Source organism: Biomphalaria glabrata, chromosome 7 (assembly GCF_947242115.1).
Source record: "Biomphalaria glabrata chromosome 7, xgBioGlab47.1, whole genome shotgun sequence".
NCBI lineage: Eukaryota > Metazoa > Mollusca > Gastropoda > Planorbidae > Biomphalaria > Biomphalaria glabrata.
In genome coordinates, this window is record NC_074717.1 from 26,882,067 (window position 1) to 26,899,007 (window position 16,941).

At 33.2% G+C, this 16,941-nt stretch overlaps 1 protein-coding gene across 1 annotated transcript; it reads left to right on the forward strand.

Moving 5' to 3' along the window:
• Positions 1-113: 113 nt before the first annotated feature.
• Positions 114-14,504, forward strand: LOC106059367 (nibrin-like). The gene is made up of 14 exons (XM_013216960.2): positions 114-534; positions 5,417-5,547; positions 5,782-5,939; positions 6,294-6,453; positions 6,728-6,831; positions 7,358-7,472; positions 7,791-7,981; positions 9,154-9,245; positions 9,509-9,611; positions 10,295-11,207; positions 11,576-11,719; positions 12,436-12,549; positions 13,890-13,939; positions 14,295-14,504. The coding sequence occupies exons 1-14, from the start codon at positions 504-506 to the stop codon at positions 14,338-14,340; spliced, it is 2,352 nt and encodes a 783-aa protein (XP_013072414.2). The 5' UTR covers positions 114-503; the 3' UTR covers positions 14,341-14,504.
• Positions 14,505-16,941: the final 2,437 nt, after the last annotated feature.

Here is a 16,941-nt window from a genome sequence, read left to right on the forward strand (position 1 = left end):
ACCGTATTGTATTTTGTTTTGTTATTATTTTCATCTTTTACTATTATTAATAATTGCAAAACATTAAGTGTAAATATAGCCATGCAAACGAAACAATGATTTATTTCCGTGAAATCAAATAAGACCTAGAAAGTAGATCTACTCTAGATTCTGGATCTTTATTTTTGATCTAGCACTGAAAGTCTAGATCTAGTCTATTCAAGATCTAGATATAGATCTAAGTCAGTAGATTTATCTATCTAGAATAGATGTATATCTATAATAAATATAAATAATAGAGTTAAAGATCTAGTTCTAGATCAAGTACTGAAGTAGAATAGTAGATCTACTACTAGATTACTAGATTTTTAGATCTGAAGTCAGTGAAGTTTGACGGTATCTGACCAGTCACCAGTGGCACAGCGGCTGGCAGTAACATAACAATTAATTTAATATAATAATTTAAATACTAGATCTAATACTAATAATAACATTGGACTTGGCCCACACTCACATTTTCAGTAATGTGGTTATTAGTTTCTGTTTCACAGCCAGGTAATTTTATTTTTATAATAATAATAATAGAAATAAATGACATCGCCATTGTGGTTCATTTTGTACACCAATGATTTTCATTCCGATAGTCCTTTTTGCTCCTTCACAAAATTCGCTGATTATGCGGCTCTTCTTGACCTGCTCTCAGAGAGCTCAGACGTAAATGAGTATTTCAGAGAAATAGAACACATTGAAAAATACTGTAAAGATAATTTTTTATTATTAAATGTAAAAAAAAACAAAGAAATTATAATCAATTTTCGTAGGGAAAAGAAGGAAAATGATATTGTTTCTGTAGCTGGAGAGACTATTGAAATAGTGCAAACCTTTAAATACCTTGGTACCATGGGCGTAGCCAGGGGGGGGGGGTTTGGGGATTAAACCCCCCCCCGAAATGAAATCCCCCCTCCCCTTGGGGAGGGATCGGAATTTAGTGAATGATTTTTTGCTTTGATTTTGTTTATTTTAGGTGATATTTTAATACTAAACCATCAATTGCCCCAGCACAACCAATGGGGTTTTGAGTTTAAAACCCCTTACCAGGGGGTTTTGAGTTTAAAACCCCCTACCAGGGGGGTTCGAGTTTAAAAACCCCTACCAGGGGTTTTGAGTTTAAAACCCCCTACTAGAGGTTTTGAGTTTTAAACCCCCTACATGGGGTTTTTGCAGTTAAACCCCCCCCCTCCCTCTTCTATAAAACAAAACAAAAATGCAAACGAAAATCCCCTAATTCCAAGAGCACAGTTAAGGGAGATTTTGATTTTAAAACCCCCTCCATAATTTACGATAAACCCCCTCTTCAATATAAAAAAAAGTTAATTACGCACTCAAAATGTTATGAGCGTAGCTAAACGGGTTTTGACTTAGTTTTTAGTTTAAACCCCACTTCAGCGGGGTTTGAAGGTAAAAAATACCTCTTTAATAATAAAAACAAAGCAAATTATACACTCAAAATGTTTTGAGTGTAGTCAAAGGGGTTTTGAGTTTAAACTCCCCTCCAGTGGAGTTTAAAGCTAAAAAGTACCTCTTCAATATAAATAAACGCAAATTACTCACACTAAAATCTATGAACGCAGCCAAAGGGGTTTGAGGCTAAAAAATACATCTTCAGTGTAAGAAAAAAAGCAAATTACGCACTCAAAATGCTATGAGCGTTGCCAAAAGGGGTTTTGAGTTTAAACCCCCATTCAGAGGGGTTTAATGCTAAAAATACCTCTTCAATATAAAAAAAAAAGCAAATTACACACTAAAATTATTTGAGCATAGCCAATCCAATCGGGAGTTTTGAGTTTAAACCCCTCTTCTACAGATGGCGTTTGTTTAAAGTTTAAAACCCCTCCAGATGGTTTTGAGGTTAAGATCCCCCTACAGAGTATTTTGAGTTGGAAAACCCCCAACAGATGATTTTGACGATAAAACTTCTCTTTTCAATATAAAATCTAAAGCAAACTACAGTCACTTAATTCCAAGAGCGTATTCAAGAGTGGTTACACATTTTTACCAGTGGCAGGTCTCCCTTAATAAACTGCAGTGAATAGTCATCTGCCGAAATTTAAAAAACACTAAATGTGGCTCAACAAAGATGGCTAAGACAGATTTTAGGAGTCAGTTATTGAGATCGGGTTTAAATCAAGGAAATCCTATGCCGAACTGGGAGTCGACCCTTTAGTAAGATTGTGACAGAGCGACGCATGAGGTTTGCGGGACATGTTCTCCGACAAAATGAATTACGCATAAGAAGAGTTGCAATGATATCCTAGTACAACTTGACGCCACTCATTCATTGAGGTCTTCATGGCAGGTGGGAAGAGGCTTCAGACATTACCAGTGACAGATTTTTATGGAAACAGCTTGACGTCAAATGCTCCGAACGGCGCGGTAGGGTCTAAGTCAGTAAGAATAGCACATTAGGTTTTTGAAATAAAACTTTTTAATAGCATGAAAATGCACTGTAGATACCTCAGAATATGCATTTTGTTGGCTTTCAATACCAGAAATAGTGCTTGGCGGCGCGCTAGCGCTCCCAGACCCCATTGCTAGTAATGGCAGGGAATCTACAATTTTATGGAAACAGCTTGACGGCAAATGCGCCAAACGGCGCGGAAGGGTCTAAGTCAGTAAGAAAAGCACATTAGGTTTTTGAAATAAAACTTTTTAATAGCAGGAAAATGCACTGTAGATACCTAAGAATATGCATTTTGTTGGCTTTCAATATCAGAAATAGTGCTTGGCGGCGGCGCTCCCCCAGACCCCCTTGCTAGTATTGGCGGGGAATCTACAATTGTTCCACTAACTCATGGAAGAACCTATTCTAGGGCACAATAAACGTCTTCCGAAAGAATGAAGGGTCAGAATGCAATAAAGATTATGTACACACACACACACACATAAATACATATAAAAAAAAATTTGCGGGGGGGGCGGGGTCGAGGGGGGGGGAGAAAAAAATCCTGGCTACGCCCATGCTTGGTACTATCCTAGACATAAACTAAATTTTACTGCAAATACTGATTATATCAGCAAAAAAGGGCATTAAAGATTACGATTATTGAGAAAACTGTCCTCGTGTTATGTTAGGGAAAAGGCCATGGCTATGTTTTATTGTGTCACGATTTTGTGATTTTACCATCACAAAAGAGATACAAGACACTGATGGCAAAGACAAACAGACACAAACATTCTTTTGTTCCCCTGGCTGGCAATCAAATCATTAAATAAGAACAATCTGATATAAACTTTGTCACATGTAAATTATGACTGAGTCTGGTGTGAATGTACACTTTGGTTTCTTATAGTTATAATGTTTTTTGTTTGGTGTAATGCACAAATTGTAAGACAAATTTCCATATGGACAATAAAGATTATTATTATTATTATATATATATATATATAAATTATATATATATATATATAATGTATATTTGATATTATATTTTGTATTAATATTGTTATAAACCTGGTGGTGGCACAGATGGGGGTAGTGGTGTGTGTGTAGTCAGCCAACGCAAATAGTCCCAGGCCAGCGCTAGACGAGCGGTCAACCGTGATGAGCTACTACGGTCAGCCGAGTCGAGTGTCAACAGGACGGTTCGGGAAGGATCGCCATCGTGAACAGAGCTCAGGGGCGTCATGAGAGTTGTAGTCATCTGACCACCTAGAAATGTCGAGCGGCGTTCTGTCCGGTTCGAGAAGGCCAGTAGGGACCCTATATAAGAGCGGAGGTGTCGCAGTCAAGACGGTTCACAGCAGGGGTTCAGAGCCCGGTTCACTACAGTCCGGTCGACGGTGTGGTTCTGTACGGAGCATTACGACGGTTCAGTGCGGAGTACTATCAAGTACAGTTGAGATGAACGGCGTCTTGATCTTGGTCTGCGATCGAGTCCGACACAATGAGCCTAGTGTGTGAATTCAGTCCTGAACTGTTGAACCCAGTGCAAGCCCGGAACGAGACCGAGAGGCCAGTGCAAGAGTTGATACGGCGGAACAGTGTTATCGGAGAAATATTTGTACAGCGTACATGTTGCCAATTGTACAGTATTGGCTGTTATTTATTCAACTATTAAAGTGTTACGTTACTTTGGAGCCCTGAGTTGTCAAGTTCTTTAAGTTGGTGGTGTAAGGTGCAGTTTGCAGAGAGCCTGGATAGTGAGATTCGTAACAATATATATTATTAATAATCTATTTAGATTTTAACATTTATTTTATTATTATTATTCATTATAATATTTATATTATAGATACATGTAAACTTTATTTAAAACTCATGTTCCCAAAAGGTAAAAGTAAATGTCTAGAACTTAGTGCATAAGTGATAGATCTCTAGAGACTAATGTAGAGCTTGAAAAGCTTTGAAAGCCCAACCAAAGGCAGGTGGTCTGTTTCAGGCAGGAGAACTAAAGGCAATGTTGATGACATTGTAATTTGTTTGACTTTCTGTTAAGATCTTGAATTTAATAACAGACTTTAAAAAAAATCTTCTCTTTTGAGTTGTAGATCTGCAGAGTATTGGGATTTATATATAATTAGTACTATAGTTCTATAATAATATTCTCAGGCTATCTAGTGAAATGGAAACAATATTACATATTGTCCTGCTTGCTTCTTAGCACAAAATCTACTTGTAAACATCATTTATTAGTCCATCAGGACCATGCATTTGCCCCTGTTTTTTTTTGATAATATTGTGTATACTGCACTTGTTCTGCCAAAAAGTAGGACTACTAAAATATGCTCTTGTGAGGTGTCACCAGAGAATGCTGACTATATCCTCCAAAGCTGAAAAAGTTATTGAGAACCCTGAACTAGACACTTGCCTTAAAATACTCTATAGAAGAAAAACCATGTAGAGATATGCCTGATCTGGAAACTACTGCACCTTTTATCTCAGACTAGTTATCTGAGCCCTCCAACATGATAATATGTATACAGAAGAAGAAGTTATGTAAACAAACTGGTCTCTTGTTTTAAACCTATTCTTTCATATTATTTCATATTTCATATTAACTCTAAATGTTCTCCAGGGATGACCTTAAAAACATTCTAATAAGTATGTTGACCTGGATCTTGTGCATTTTTTTTAAGGTCTTTTTTTTATTGGTGATTGGGGGATTTATACTAAAGCTGGGGAGAAGGCAGATTGATGTGTCTAGGAGCATGTAGTGGCTTCTCATGTGATAATGCATGTTCCTTTGAAATTGCTATATATCATATTCCTAAGTTTTATTTTCTTGTGTTGGTCACAAGAACTTGATGATCAGCATTTAAATTAAATTTATTTAGTTACCAATTATTACTACAAGAGTGTCAGTGAGTTTCAGTTGAGAATTTTATGTTGGCTGTGGGAAGATTGAGCTATTAATTAATTTTTTGCTTCTATTTCTAGATTTGAAATTTGTCATTGTTGGAGACCATCAGTATGTTGTTGGACGACAGAACTGTGACATTGTCATTCCTGATGCATCCGTCAGTCGTAAACAAGCAATTCTTACCATGGCACATTATGAATCCAATGTTGTAAGCTTTTTTTTTTTTTTTCAATACGATTGTGTTATTAATATCAAAATTAGCTTAAACATTTTTCTCAATTCATTTCTTTCTGTATAAAGTCATTAAAGTTATTAAAAGATTTTATCTACCTAATTTCTCATTTCATTACATTCTCTTGATGTACTAAGTCAGTAAATGATGAAGTTTTATGAAAGAGAGGATTATATAAATGGTTAAGCAAAAATGCTTCCTTTTTTTTAGGCCAAGTCATTTATCACACCAACTTTGACTCTAGAGGACGTCTCAAAGTTTGGTACATTTGTGAATGGCAAACAAGTGAAGAATCCTGGTGGAAACACAATCACACTCAAACATAATGATGAAATCAAATTTGGTGGGGCACAAGCTTCTATTTTTAGGTAAATCAGTATAAAAACTGCATTTTATTCTCTTTTTGTTATTTTTATCATAATAAAATTTTTTTTTTTCTTACTTTGAATAATATGAAACATTTTGAGTACAGTAGAAATTGGGTACATGCTGCCAAAGGAATTAATATTTATTTCAAGTTTTGAACTATCAAAAGAAAATTACTATAACATTAACATATCATATTTATATATTATAATTTAAAATTGTGGAAAATTACATTAACCCATTCTCATTCTTATTCTTTTGAATCTGATGAGAACAATCATGATACATTCTTTCCAATCAGTTGCTATTATTATTTGTATTGATTTTATTTAATATTTATAAATGTCTCACTACAGAGCTGTTTATGAATCTTTTATTGCCACTACATCCTGCTTAGAGAAAGCACCCAAGAAATGTCTTCATAAAGTAATGTGCTTGCTTGGCGGCCATGTTGTCAGAGATTGGCGTCCAACCTGTGACTTACTAATCATGTCCAATATAAATGTTACCATTAAGGTAAATTTTTTTTAATAAACTAGAGACTAAATATAATAACTCTGTTGTTAATTAACTAGAGACTCAATATCTATGATAGTTAACAAAAAATAAAGACATGTTACAATGTTGAAGTCTACTGATATTGTCAGAATTGATTAAAAAAAAATTGGTTAACAGATCATGTCATTTACTAAATGGTATATTTGGTTGATACTTGACTGCTTCTTTCAAAGATATGTTACAGCAAATGGTCTTTAACCAATTAGATGATTGTTTTTTTGTTTTTTCCCAGGTCATTTGTGCAATAAACAACCAGAAACATATTGTGACACCCAAATATCTAGACGACCTTTACTCTTACCATAGAAAGCAGACAGAGAAACCTAATCCAGTAGAGTAAGTCTCTGTTTATAATCTGATGTAGTTAAATTAGTCTTGCTTTAATTAGTCACAGCAATTTGGTCATGGAACCTGTTTCTCTTAATACCCTAGCACAGTACTTCATACTCCGTACTGAACCAGCGCACTACTTTATACTCTGAACCTGCACAATACTACACATTCAGTACAGAACCAGCATAGAAGTTCACTGAACCTGCGCAATACTTCACATTCAGTACAGATCCAGTACAGTACTTCACAGTCATTACAGAACCAGCATAGATCATACTCTGTACTGAGCCAGTGCTGTACTTCACACTCATTAGTAAATCAGCACAGCACTTCACACACAGTACTAAACCAGAACAATATTTATGAGATTTAAAAAAAAAATTATGAAGTTTTGACTTGATGATACTCCAGTGTGATCATTCAATCTAAAAATGTTTAAGTCTGAAATACTAGTTGCTCTTTTAATATGTAAATTCTTAATTACCTCATTTAAATAATGTTAAATCTGTAATGTAATTTTGTTTGTTAGTTACTTACCAAAGGTCGTAGACCAAGAGGTTCCCCAAGGTGTTTCATTTCATCCCAATGCCAAGAGAGCCACATTGTTGGAAGGACTGAAGTTTTATTTTCTCTCAGCCATTCAGGTTAGGTTTTTTTTTTTTAATCAAGCAGAGTAGTTAAGTTTGTTTTTTTTCCTTTAATTTCACTTGTATGGGTAGATGATTAAATTAGATGTATGTCATTTATTTCTTTGGCATGCTGTGACTATAATGTCACTATGTAGCACTATGATAAGACATGGGTATGAGTGTATGTATTTAAACAATGAAAAAATCGAATTAGTAAATCTGTGGCACTGCAACAAATGAAATTTTTATATTTTTAAAGTAATGTTAATTGGATCAAAATTGAATTGTCTACAAAATCTGTCTTGCTTAATGCTGTATACATATCTTTCACAGTTTAATAAAACCAACTTGGCTGTTTCTACTGCTGGCGGTCAACCTATCTTGCTAGAAGATGGCACAGAAGAAGATGCTGACACTATGACGCAAGATTGTACAGTTGTGGTAGCAGTCACCAGAGACATTCTGGTCACATTAAGTCCAAGCTGTCAAAAGTTTGTCAAGCTGGTCTATAGCACTTTGAAAAGGTTGGTTCTACTTTTTAAAAAATGCTTATTTTAATAACTGTGTTTTATTTTAAGTATGATGTATGAAAAACTAAAAGTATGCTATTCCAGCATTATCAATGTGAAACATTTTCATACAGTTAAATTAACATTCCTATTTGCATTGATGTGATCAAGATCAGTTGGAGAAGTTGAAAAAAATTCAAGAATGTGTAGAAGTATGGATTAGGGTTAGGGTTTGGGTTAGGGTTAGGGTTCTACTTTTTAAAAAATGCTTATTTTAATAACTGTGTTTTATTTTAAGTATGATGTATGAAAAACTAAAAGTATGCTATTCCAGCATTATCAATGTGAAACATTTTCATACAGTTAAATTAACATTCCTATTTGCATTGATGTGATCAAGATCAGTTGGAGAAGTTGAAAAAAATTCAAGAATGTGTAGAAGTATGGATAGCTAGTTTCACATTTACAGCTTCATGAGGCAGAGACCACCTCAAAGCAAATCATTCTAGAGTTTAAGTAGGCCATTGGTTGAATTTCAGATGATCATTTATTTGACTTTCTTGTAACCCTTGAGGGCTATAATATTAAATGAGTTTAGTAATTTACAATTGTAGTACTCATCTTCCCTGATTTTTACAGTCATTAAGTGTAAAGTGTACAAAGTTTAATTGTACTGGTAGACTTTATATATAAAGGATAATTTGTCTGCTTGTACTCACCATGTACCATCACTTTATTTCTTCTTGGCATTCATTTGTGCACCACTGCTAACTATTTAAAAATCACCCCCTTTTTCATGTTCTTTTGGTTGCTCACCTCAACATTTCATACACAGGACATATAACAGGTGTTGAAATCACTGGAAGTTATGAATTGAATTGGTCCTTTGATAGACTTAAAATGGTAAAGACCCTTTAAGACACAGTTGCAGGTGAAAAAAAAAAGCTTGGAAAACATAAAAGAAAATGTAAATATAATATCAAGGTTTTTACTGCTTGAGAAGAGCAGAGAATTTAAAAAAGGAGGTCATTGTATATGTTCTGACAACTTCCCACCCCCCTTCCTTTCAAAGAAACTTAAGGAATCAACAAAACAGGGGATAATATTGAATTTATATTCAATTCTTGTATAAAATATATTCTATGTTGATATGTGAGGGAAACAATCCTTTCTTAAATTGTTTCTAGGAAAAGTTTAAGAATGGTGACAGATCCTGAAATAGGTTGGTCAATACTGACCTGTAATACAGAAGACTTCTGCAACCCCAGGTCACCCATAAGTGAGTATGAGAGTTTTATATTTTAAAAAATCACTTGCTGTAAAAATTAAATTTGTGATGGAAAGTTCTATGCAAAGCTAATTGTTCCACTAAAATGTCAGAATGCATGCAACTTGTTGCTAGTATTTCACAAGAGCTGCTTTAAATGATATAGTTGTGAAATTAAAGATTATCAATATATGTATACTGAACTTATCAATTATTTTCTTTTAGTGTTTTAAGTTTCCTTCCTTTACTAAGAAAAGGACCAATACTATTTTCAGCTCCCAGCATGCTGTCGGCAATGGCAAGTCAAAGTTTAAGTCAGATGACTGAGATGGATTCATCTCGTGATACTCAATTAAATGACAACAGATCATCAAAAAGGTTTCAATAAAAATTTGTCTTCCTCTGTAGAGATAATCTGCTTTTGTGTTGTGCTGTTTGTATCTGTTGTATGTCAATTTTTCAAAATTAAAATCTCAGAAACAAAAAGAACTTAAATTTCTCCTTATTGTGCTTAAAATAAGTACAGTGGCTGTTTATTGGTCTTTTGAATGTACATTTAAAACCAAGATATGAAAAAGACAGGGATAAAAACAGTTTTATCTGAAAGACTTGTGAAATGATTGAAAATCTGATTTCACCACCATACTTTAATAAGTAAAACAAGTGCAACCACCAATTAGCTACTTATGATCTACTAAAATGTCCCTCTTTGTTTAAATGCATATTTATTTAAATCATTTTTAAGCAAGGTGAAAAGTGAGTTAAGTTATTTCAATAATTCTTTAGGAGCTAGGTTATCTAGTGTCATCAGTACTATTCTTTCATTAAGTTTTGTTTTTGCACCAGTTTGTGCATAGTTTTTTTACCAGCTGTAGTAAGGAAGTAAAGCTTTGTGAAGCTGATGGCTATTGTTTTTTCTTCCTCTTTTTTTCCCCTCACCTATTTCCTTAGGAAGCTTTGCAGTTTCTTTTTTACTTAAATATGCAATCATCATAAAAAATTTTTTTTTCTTTTGTTTGCAGAACAGCAGAAACAGTTTCATTTACTTTTTTATTTCACAGACTTAGTGCAACGTCAGGTGATATAGGAAATACATTGAAGGAATTTTGTGAACCACAAGTCATGAAAGTGAAGAGCGACCTCCTATCACAAGACTGCTCCAGTGATGCTTCAACTGACATAGGAAATCCAACAACAAAGAGAATTAACAATGATGCGACTAAATCACCTCTCTTAGAGAAAAAGAACAAAGATGTGACTCTAGAAGACAAATTGTCTGACAATGTCAATAGAATGAAATCTGACTCTGACTCTATTGAGGAAGCACAAACTGTTCTGAATATTGAAGATAAATTCAAGAGTTTGAAATCTCCTGTCACCCATGGGGGTGAAAAAAGCGATAATATTAGATTAAATTTAATCAGGGAGCCATCTCCGCCTAATGATATGGGAAATGTTTTTGCTCGTCAGAAGACGAAAAAGAATTACAAGGTGAAAAAGTTTAGTAGAGATGATTCTGATGATGATTCATTTGACTGTAAGACAAACAGACAGAAAAGAAAGCCCTTGTTTGTAGATGACGACGAGGAGTGCAATATTTCCAAAACCAGAAAAAAGGAAGTCGTTTTTAAAGAAGAAAGTGATGATGTTTATAAAACTTTCATGAGAGACAATGTCTGTAAAGAAAAAACAGATGGTAATTCTAAAACTCTTAAAGAATATGATACTGTCAAGGGTAAAGAGGATGAAGTAACATTTAAGGAAAAGAAAGTTGATAATGATTTTGGCAACCTAGAGGCCATTGACAATGATGTTAGTGAACTGTTTTATGATCCCTTAGTTGAAGAGGAAATTCATACCCCTTCACGTTGGGAGCTAAGTTCACATCCAACTGTTGTGTCTGAAGGTTGGATTAATAAAAAGGTGAAAGCCTGTGATAGTGATATAAAGCTTGATGTCAAACCTGATCCTGAAGTAAGTTTCTTCTGTTGTTAAAAAAAAGTGTTATTAATATTTTCAAGTTCTCTGTTTCAAACTCTTAAAAAGCATTAATTAATTTTTGTAATAGTTAATATATATAAATATATTGTAGATATTTAAAAGTATTCTGCTTTTATAAATAGTTTTATAACTAGGAGTCAACTGTGTGATTTTATTTTTGTCATTGTTGTAGATAGTACTCATTCCATAGAACAGCCATCCTCTTGGACTAAAGAGGTCCAGTTTGAGAGAATGAAACTTTTCAACCATTTTTATTATTTTTTGGTTAAACAAATAAAAAAACAACAACACTATAATTTGGATTCAACTTTATCTTTTGCTTTCCTTCATTTATGAATCAGCTGTTGTGTGACAAAGAAGGTAATTTATTACGTAATATGTGTGAGGTCCAGGTGGTTGAACTGGTTTCACACCAGCCACGTAAATCCAAGCTCCCTGCAGCACCTTCTGAAGCAGGGGTAAAGAACTTTAAAAAGTTTAGGAAGGTAAAGAATTTAATTTTTTTTTTCTTTTTTATTTATGAATATTTATGTATTAATGATATAGCTGAATCTTATTATATCAACCTCAATAGTATGAGATACCCAGTTATTATTGTAAGTTCAATGCCAACTCCAAGATGCATTCTTCCATTGGAGAAGGAAAAGAGATTCTAGTCAAAATAACAAACCTTCATTATTTCTGTTCAACTTGTTTGGAATAAAATAACTAAGCCAACTTTATTAAACATAATGAAGCATAAATAGCAGCTAGTTTATATATATACACATATATATTGTTATGACTCTACATTGCGCACTGTCATTTGGCGCAACATTGTGTACCAGAGGACACGATAGAGAACAGAGGAAGGAAGATGGCCAATGATTAGAGATGTAAACAAGAAGGCCTGAGATGTGACTCTGGGTTTGGCTCTAGATCCAGTTTATAATTGATTATTAAACGTTCTGTTTTATATCACTTTCGTTGAGGTTAATTGCTAATTGCTGTTAATTAACATGCATGACTAGATTGATACATGAAATGCGTAGGACGTAATTATATTCTTTTTGAAGTAATATCTGTAATATATATATATTTACATATGTGTGTGTGTATGCTTTTTAAAGAGAATATTTACTTTAATACCTTTTTAGACTTTTTTTTTACTTACTTTGTTTTCTATAGACAAGTTGTTTTTTTTTCTTCTTTTTTATGATAGACAGAAAATATTGGTTCTAAGAAACTGCCAACTATTATTGGCAGAAGAGATCTTGAAGTTTACTTGGGCAGCAAACACAAGGAAATAGAAGATATGTTTTCTAATGAATTGGCAGTAAGTCTTGTTTTTTAAAAATAGATGTTGGCACAACCATTGTGAAAAATTCATAGGGTAAATATTATTTTTTAAATTTATAAAAAAAAAACACCTTAGTTGAATGACAAAGTGCACTTCTGAACATTTGTAATAAAACATTTTTGTAAGGACGCTTATTATAAACTATCTTGACATGACCAACACATAATGTAATGACTCAGAACTGGACACAACAGAATGAGACAACATATGCTCTGGAAGCTAAAAATCAGGACGAGCAAAAGTTGCCGTTGTGGATCATCACTAGAGAATGCTGACCATGTCCTTCAAAGTTGCATTCTATATCAAGAGGTCCGAACAAGACTCTGGCCCCAAAACCCTCCTATGGAAGAAAAACTATACAGAAAACTACCTGATCTGTAAACCACTGCACAATTCATCTCAGATATAGGATTAGGGATCTGAACCCTCCAACAAGTAAAATGAGAATGAAGAAGAAGTAAGAACTAATGATATTAGAAAGGATATTAAAACAGGATTATGCTGTACTGTTGTAGTACAAGAGTTTTCTTATCTCTCAGTTCTGGCCTTGATGAAACAAAACATTTAAAGAGAATGACATGATGTCTTTTGTTTGGCCTGAGAACATACTTTCATAGACCAATTTTAGGATGATACTAACAGTCTCATCCATATTGATATTATGAGATTTCAAGCAAAAACAATTTTTTATTTTATTATAATTTTAAATTTCTTATACAGACCTAGTGCTGAACAGTGGAATATAAACAATATAATAAAATATAACTCTAACATTCAATTTTTAATTATGGCAAAAATTTCAGAGCATGCAGAGTAATAAAAATACAAAATGCTACCATCTACTAGATTTTGAGTTAGTGATGCTGGGAATTCATAATTTTTTATCCAGCTTTGCTAACACTCATCTCCTATCTGATATTTGCAACTATTATGATCCAGTTGTAATGAATGTGCTTATCCCTTCAGTTTATTATATTAAAAGTGATCGACATTGATTGCTTAAGGAAATATCTTGTTTGTAGCACTGTATATAAGTTCTTTTAGATACCAGTATTGTTTTTGTTTATTTTTTTTAAATTTATTGTACAACTTTTTTTTTAGTTTTGGGGGTGGAGGGTATATACAAATAATATAGAATGTACTATTTTGTTCTAACTTCTTTTCTTAATAAAAATGACAGCTGATCTGTTCAATGTTATAAGTTATTACAATTTTGTTTTCAAACTTTTTCATTATGTACAGGTTGTCATTAAAGCAATTTAGATTAAACAGCTTCAATATATATATATATATATATTTCCTTTTATCTTAAACAGCTTGAAAATGAAAGACAAAGAGAAGAGAAAAGAACTAGAGATTATTTTAAGTAAGTTTTAGACTTTATAAAGACTACACTATGTTACTGGGGATACTTTATGGGTTAATTGAAAAGACTGCAAAAAATAAAATTCAGTGATGGTCTGTCCCTTATCTATTAAAATATTATATATCAATTGTATGTTTGTTAAATGAAGGGATGCTATATATTTACATCAGAAGTCTGTAAAACCAGTTGCGACTGGAAGAAACAAGTTAGTAGAAAATGAAAAACATTTAGCGTTGTTAAAACTAAAGTGTCAAAAACAATTCTTAGCTTGACTATTATTTTGTTCAGCATTATTTTTTTTTTTTTTTTTATTTTTATGAATGTTTTATTTGTTCTACATTTTTTTTTCTCTTAGCTGGGACGATGAGCCCAAGAAGCCAGTTCGTCGTAGAGCAAGATAACTTTCCAGAGGAGCTGGAAGTGTGGTTTTGATGTTTTTGATGTAAATACTATTCTAACTTGAACTACATTGCAAAATTGATTGTGACATTTTCTTTGTAGGTCTTTCGGAAATGATGTATTACAAATAGCTTTATATACACCAATAAACTGTACAGAGATCTCATTTTCTGTGATCAAGTTTTTGTGTTTTTTTTGTAATGATGCATTTTTTGCTGTTTTGTCTTTAGATTTTTTAATGCTGAAAACACACCATAAAACTTAGTTACTTAAGTTTAAAACAATATACCATTAAAAAAAAAAAGAATTTTAATGTTACAAAAAACAGAAGAGTTTTATTAAGCCAATTCAGTTTTCAATATGCTAAGGATAATTATAGACCAATGAATCTCAAAATCTAGTTTCAAATGCTAATCCTCATGTTTCTAACTAATCATATTTCTATCCAACCTCTGGACTCACTAAACTATTGGCATGCATAGAAGACATTTTGTGGAAAAGTTCTTTCTGGTCATAAACTATCAATCCCTTCACTTTGTCTAGAAAAAAACTTTTCTTCTAATAAATTTTTCAGCTTTAGCCATAGAACCAAAGAGAAGAGTCATGGCCATGTACTAGTGTCACACAGACAGTCCAAATCACCCTTAACAATATTGAAGAAATCTTTCTTTGTTTATTTCTTAAATTAGAAGTCAAAGCATTTTATTTACATTCCATTTCCTTTACCCAGATTCTTATAAGGTGATTACTTCCAAAGGCATAAGAAAAAAGTATTGAGTTGTCTTAATTCTACTGTTAAGCTGATGCTACTGTTAATCAAAGTTTCTATATGCTGACTTTCATGCTAGAAGTATTAATTAAAAGTAGATATTACAAACAAATTAGAATGAATTAAAATAAAGTATTTTTCACTGACCTATATATAACAATGAGAAGTTCTGGTAAAAAGTCTCTAGAAGGTGCTCAGTGGACCAAAAAATAAGGAGGGGGTGTCAGGAAGATGAGTGTGGACATTGGTCACTACCAGGTCAGGGGGTATTAAATTAGAGTAGAGTCCAACCTGGTGGTTGTGATAGAGATGGACATCTGTGTAAAAAGTGCTGCTGTAAATGTGTTCTGCTGGCTGCTGGTGCCTCACTTGGTAAGAGTTGATTGCAAATGATGTTAAATATATAGACCATGACATCCTTGATGAAAGAGGCTCTGAAACTTGAGCCTTGAGAGAAAGTGCCAGAAGTTAAACTACACTTGGAGAGCATTAGGAAACTAATAACTTTATTCTCTTTCTTGCTCATTGGCTGTTACTTAAATTAAACTTTAAAAAAAATTAAAAGCATGCATATCCCCAAAGGAAATTAAGTCTTAATCATACATTAAAGTACACTACTAATTCTACGGAAGGATTTACCACTAGGGCTGTAAACTGGAGTCCAGCTAATTAGTATATTTATAACTGTTTGCGTTAAACGATGATTAAAGAAATTTAAATCAGAGACATCAGTTGTTTTTTTAAGTAAGTTCAAATATGAATGGGAAATAGGACACTCAAAGGATACTGCAAACTGCTCTACATGACACTACCAACTCAAAGAACCTGATAACTCAGGGCTCTAAAATAAAGTAACACTTTAAATTTCCAATTAATCACAGCCAATGTGTCAGGGCTAGTTGGCCGGGCTCAATCACAGATCTAAATGTCGTCTCCTATTCGCAAGGTGTCTTGATTCTATGATTGTAATGAACCATACCGGTGAACTGCACTGAACTAAACCAAGCCAAGGCTATAGTGAAACATCTTGACTGTGACACCTTCCCTCAGGCCTTTTAGAAACAGACATAACGTCGCTTGACCATTCTGGTTGATCCTATGTGACTGGCCTGAGTAGTGTTTACCTTAGATATTTCCTGAAACTTCAGCAGTCATCGCGGTTGATTGTTCAGCTACACACACACACTACTACCCCTATTAGCACCAGAGTTATAACAATATAAAGTCTTCTCAGTCTCTGTGTGCACTTATCACTTTCATGAAAAGTTTAATTCAACATAATGTAGCATAGACCTCTGAGTTACTATTTTAATCAGTCTGAAGGTTAAAAAAATAACAAAGCTGTGCTTACAGTAATGAACTTCCTGAATCAAAGACTCTTTAAGTAGATCTTTTAAACATTTTAAAAAGTTGACTCATTTTTACATAGCTTATATCAACTCAATCTGTCTGTTAAAAATTTTGAACACGCAATTTCGCCAACATCCATACTCGGATCAAGTTGGAACTTTAAACATTTATTGTACTTAAAACACGAATTTTTTAAAAAAGATTAACCAATTAATCAATTAATTACTGGTAATGTTGATTGATACCAACAAAGGAAATTAATATTTTAGCATTAAGAGATATGGATAGATATGTGTGGTTTTGTCCCCTTATATAATTGTACAGGTTATTTCTTCCACACCCATTTTCAGATCCAGTTGAAACTTTCCATAATTATTTATTGTACCGGTATCTAACAAAACATGAATCAATTAAAAAATTAACCAATTAGTCAATTAATTATATTGTTTGCTATCAAAGAAGGGAAATAAATTCTATATTATTG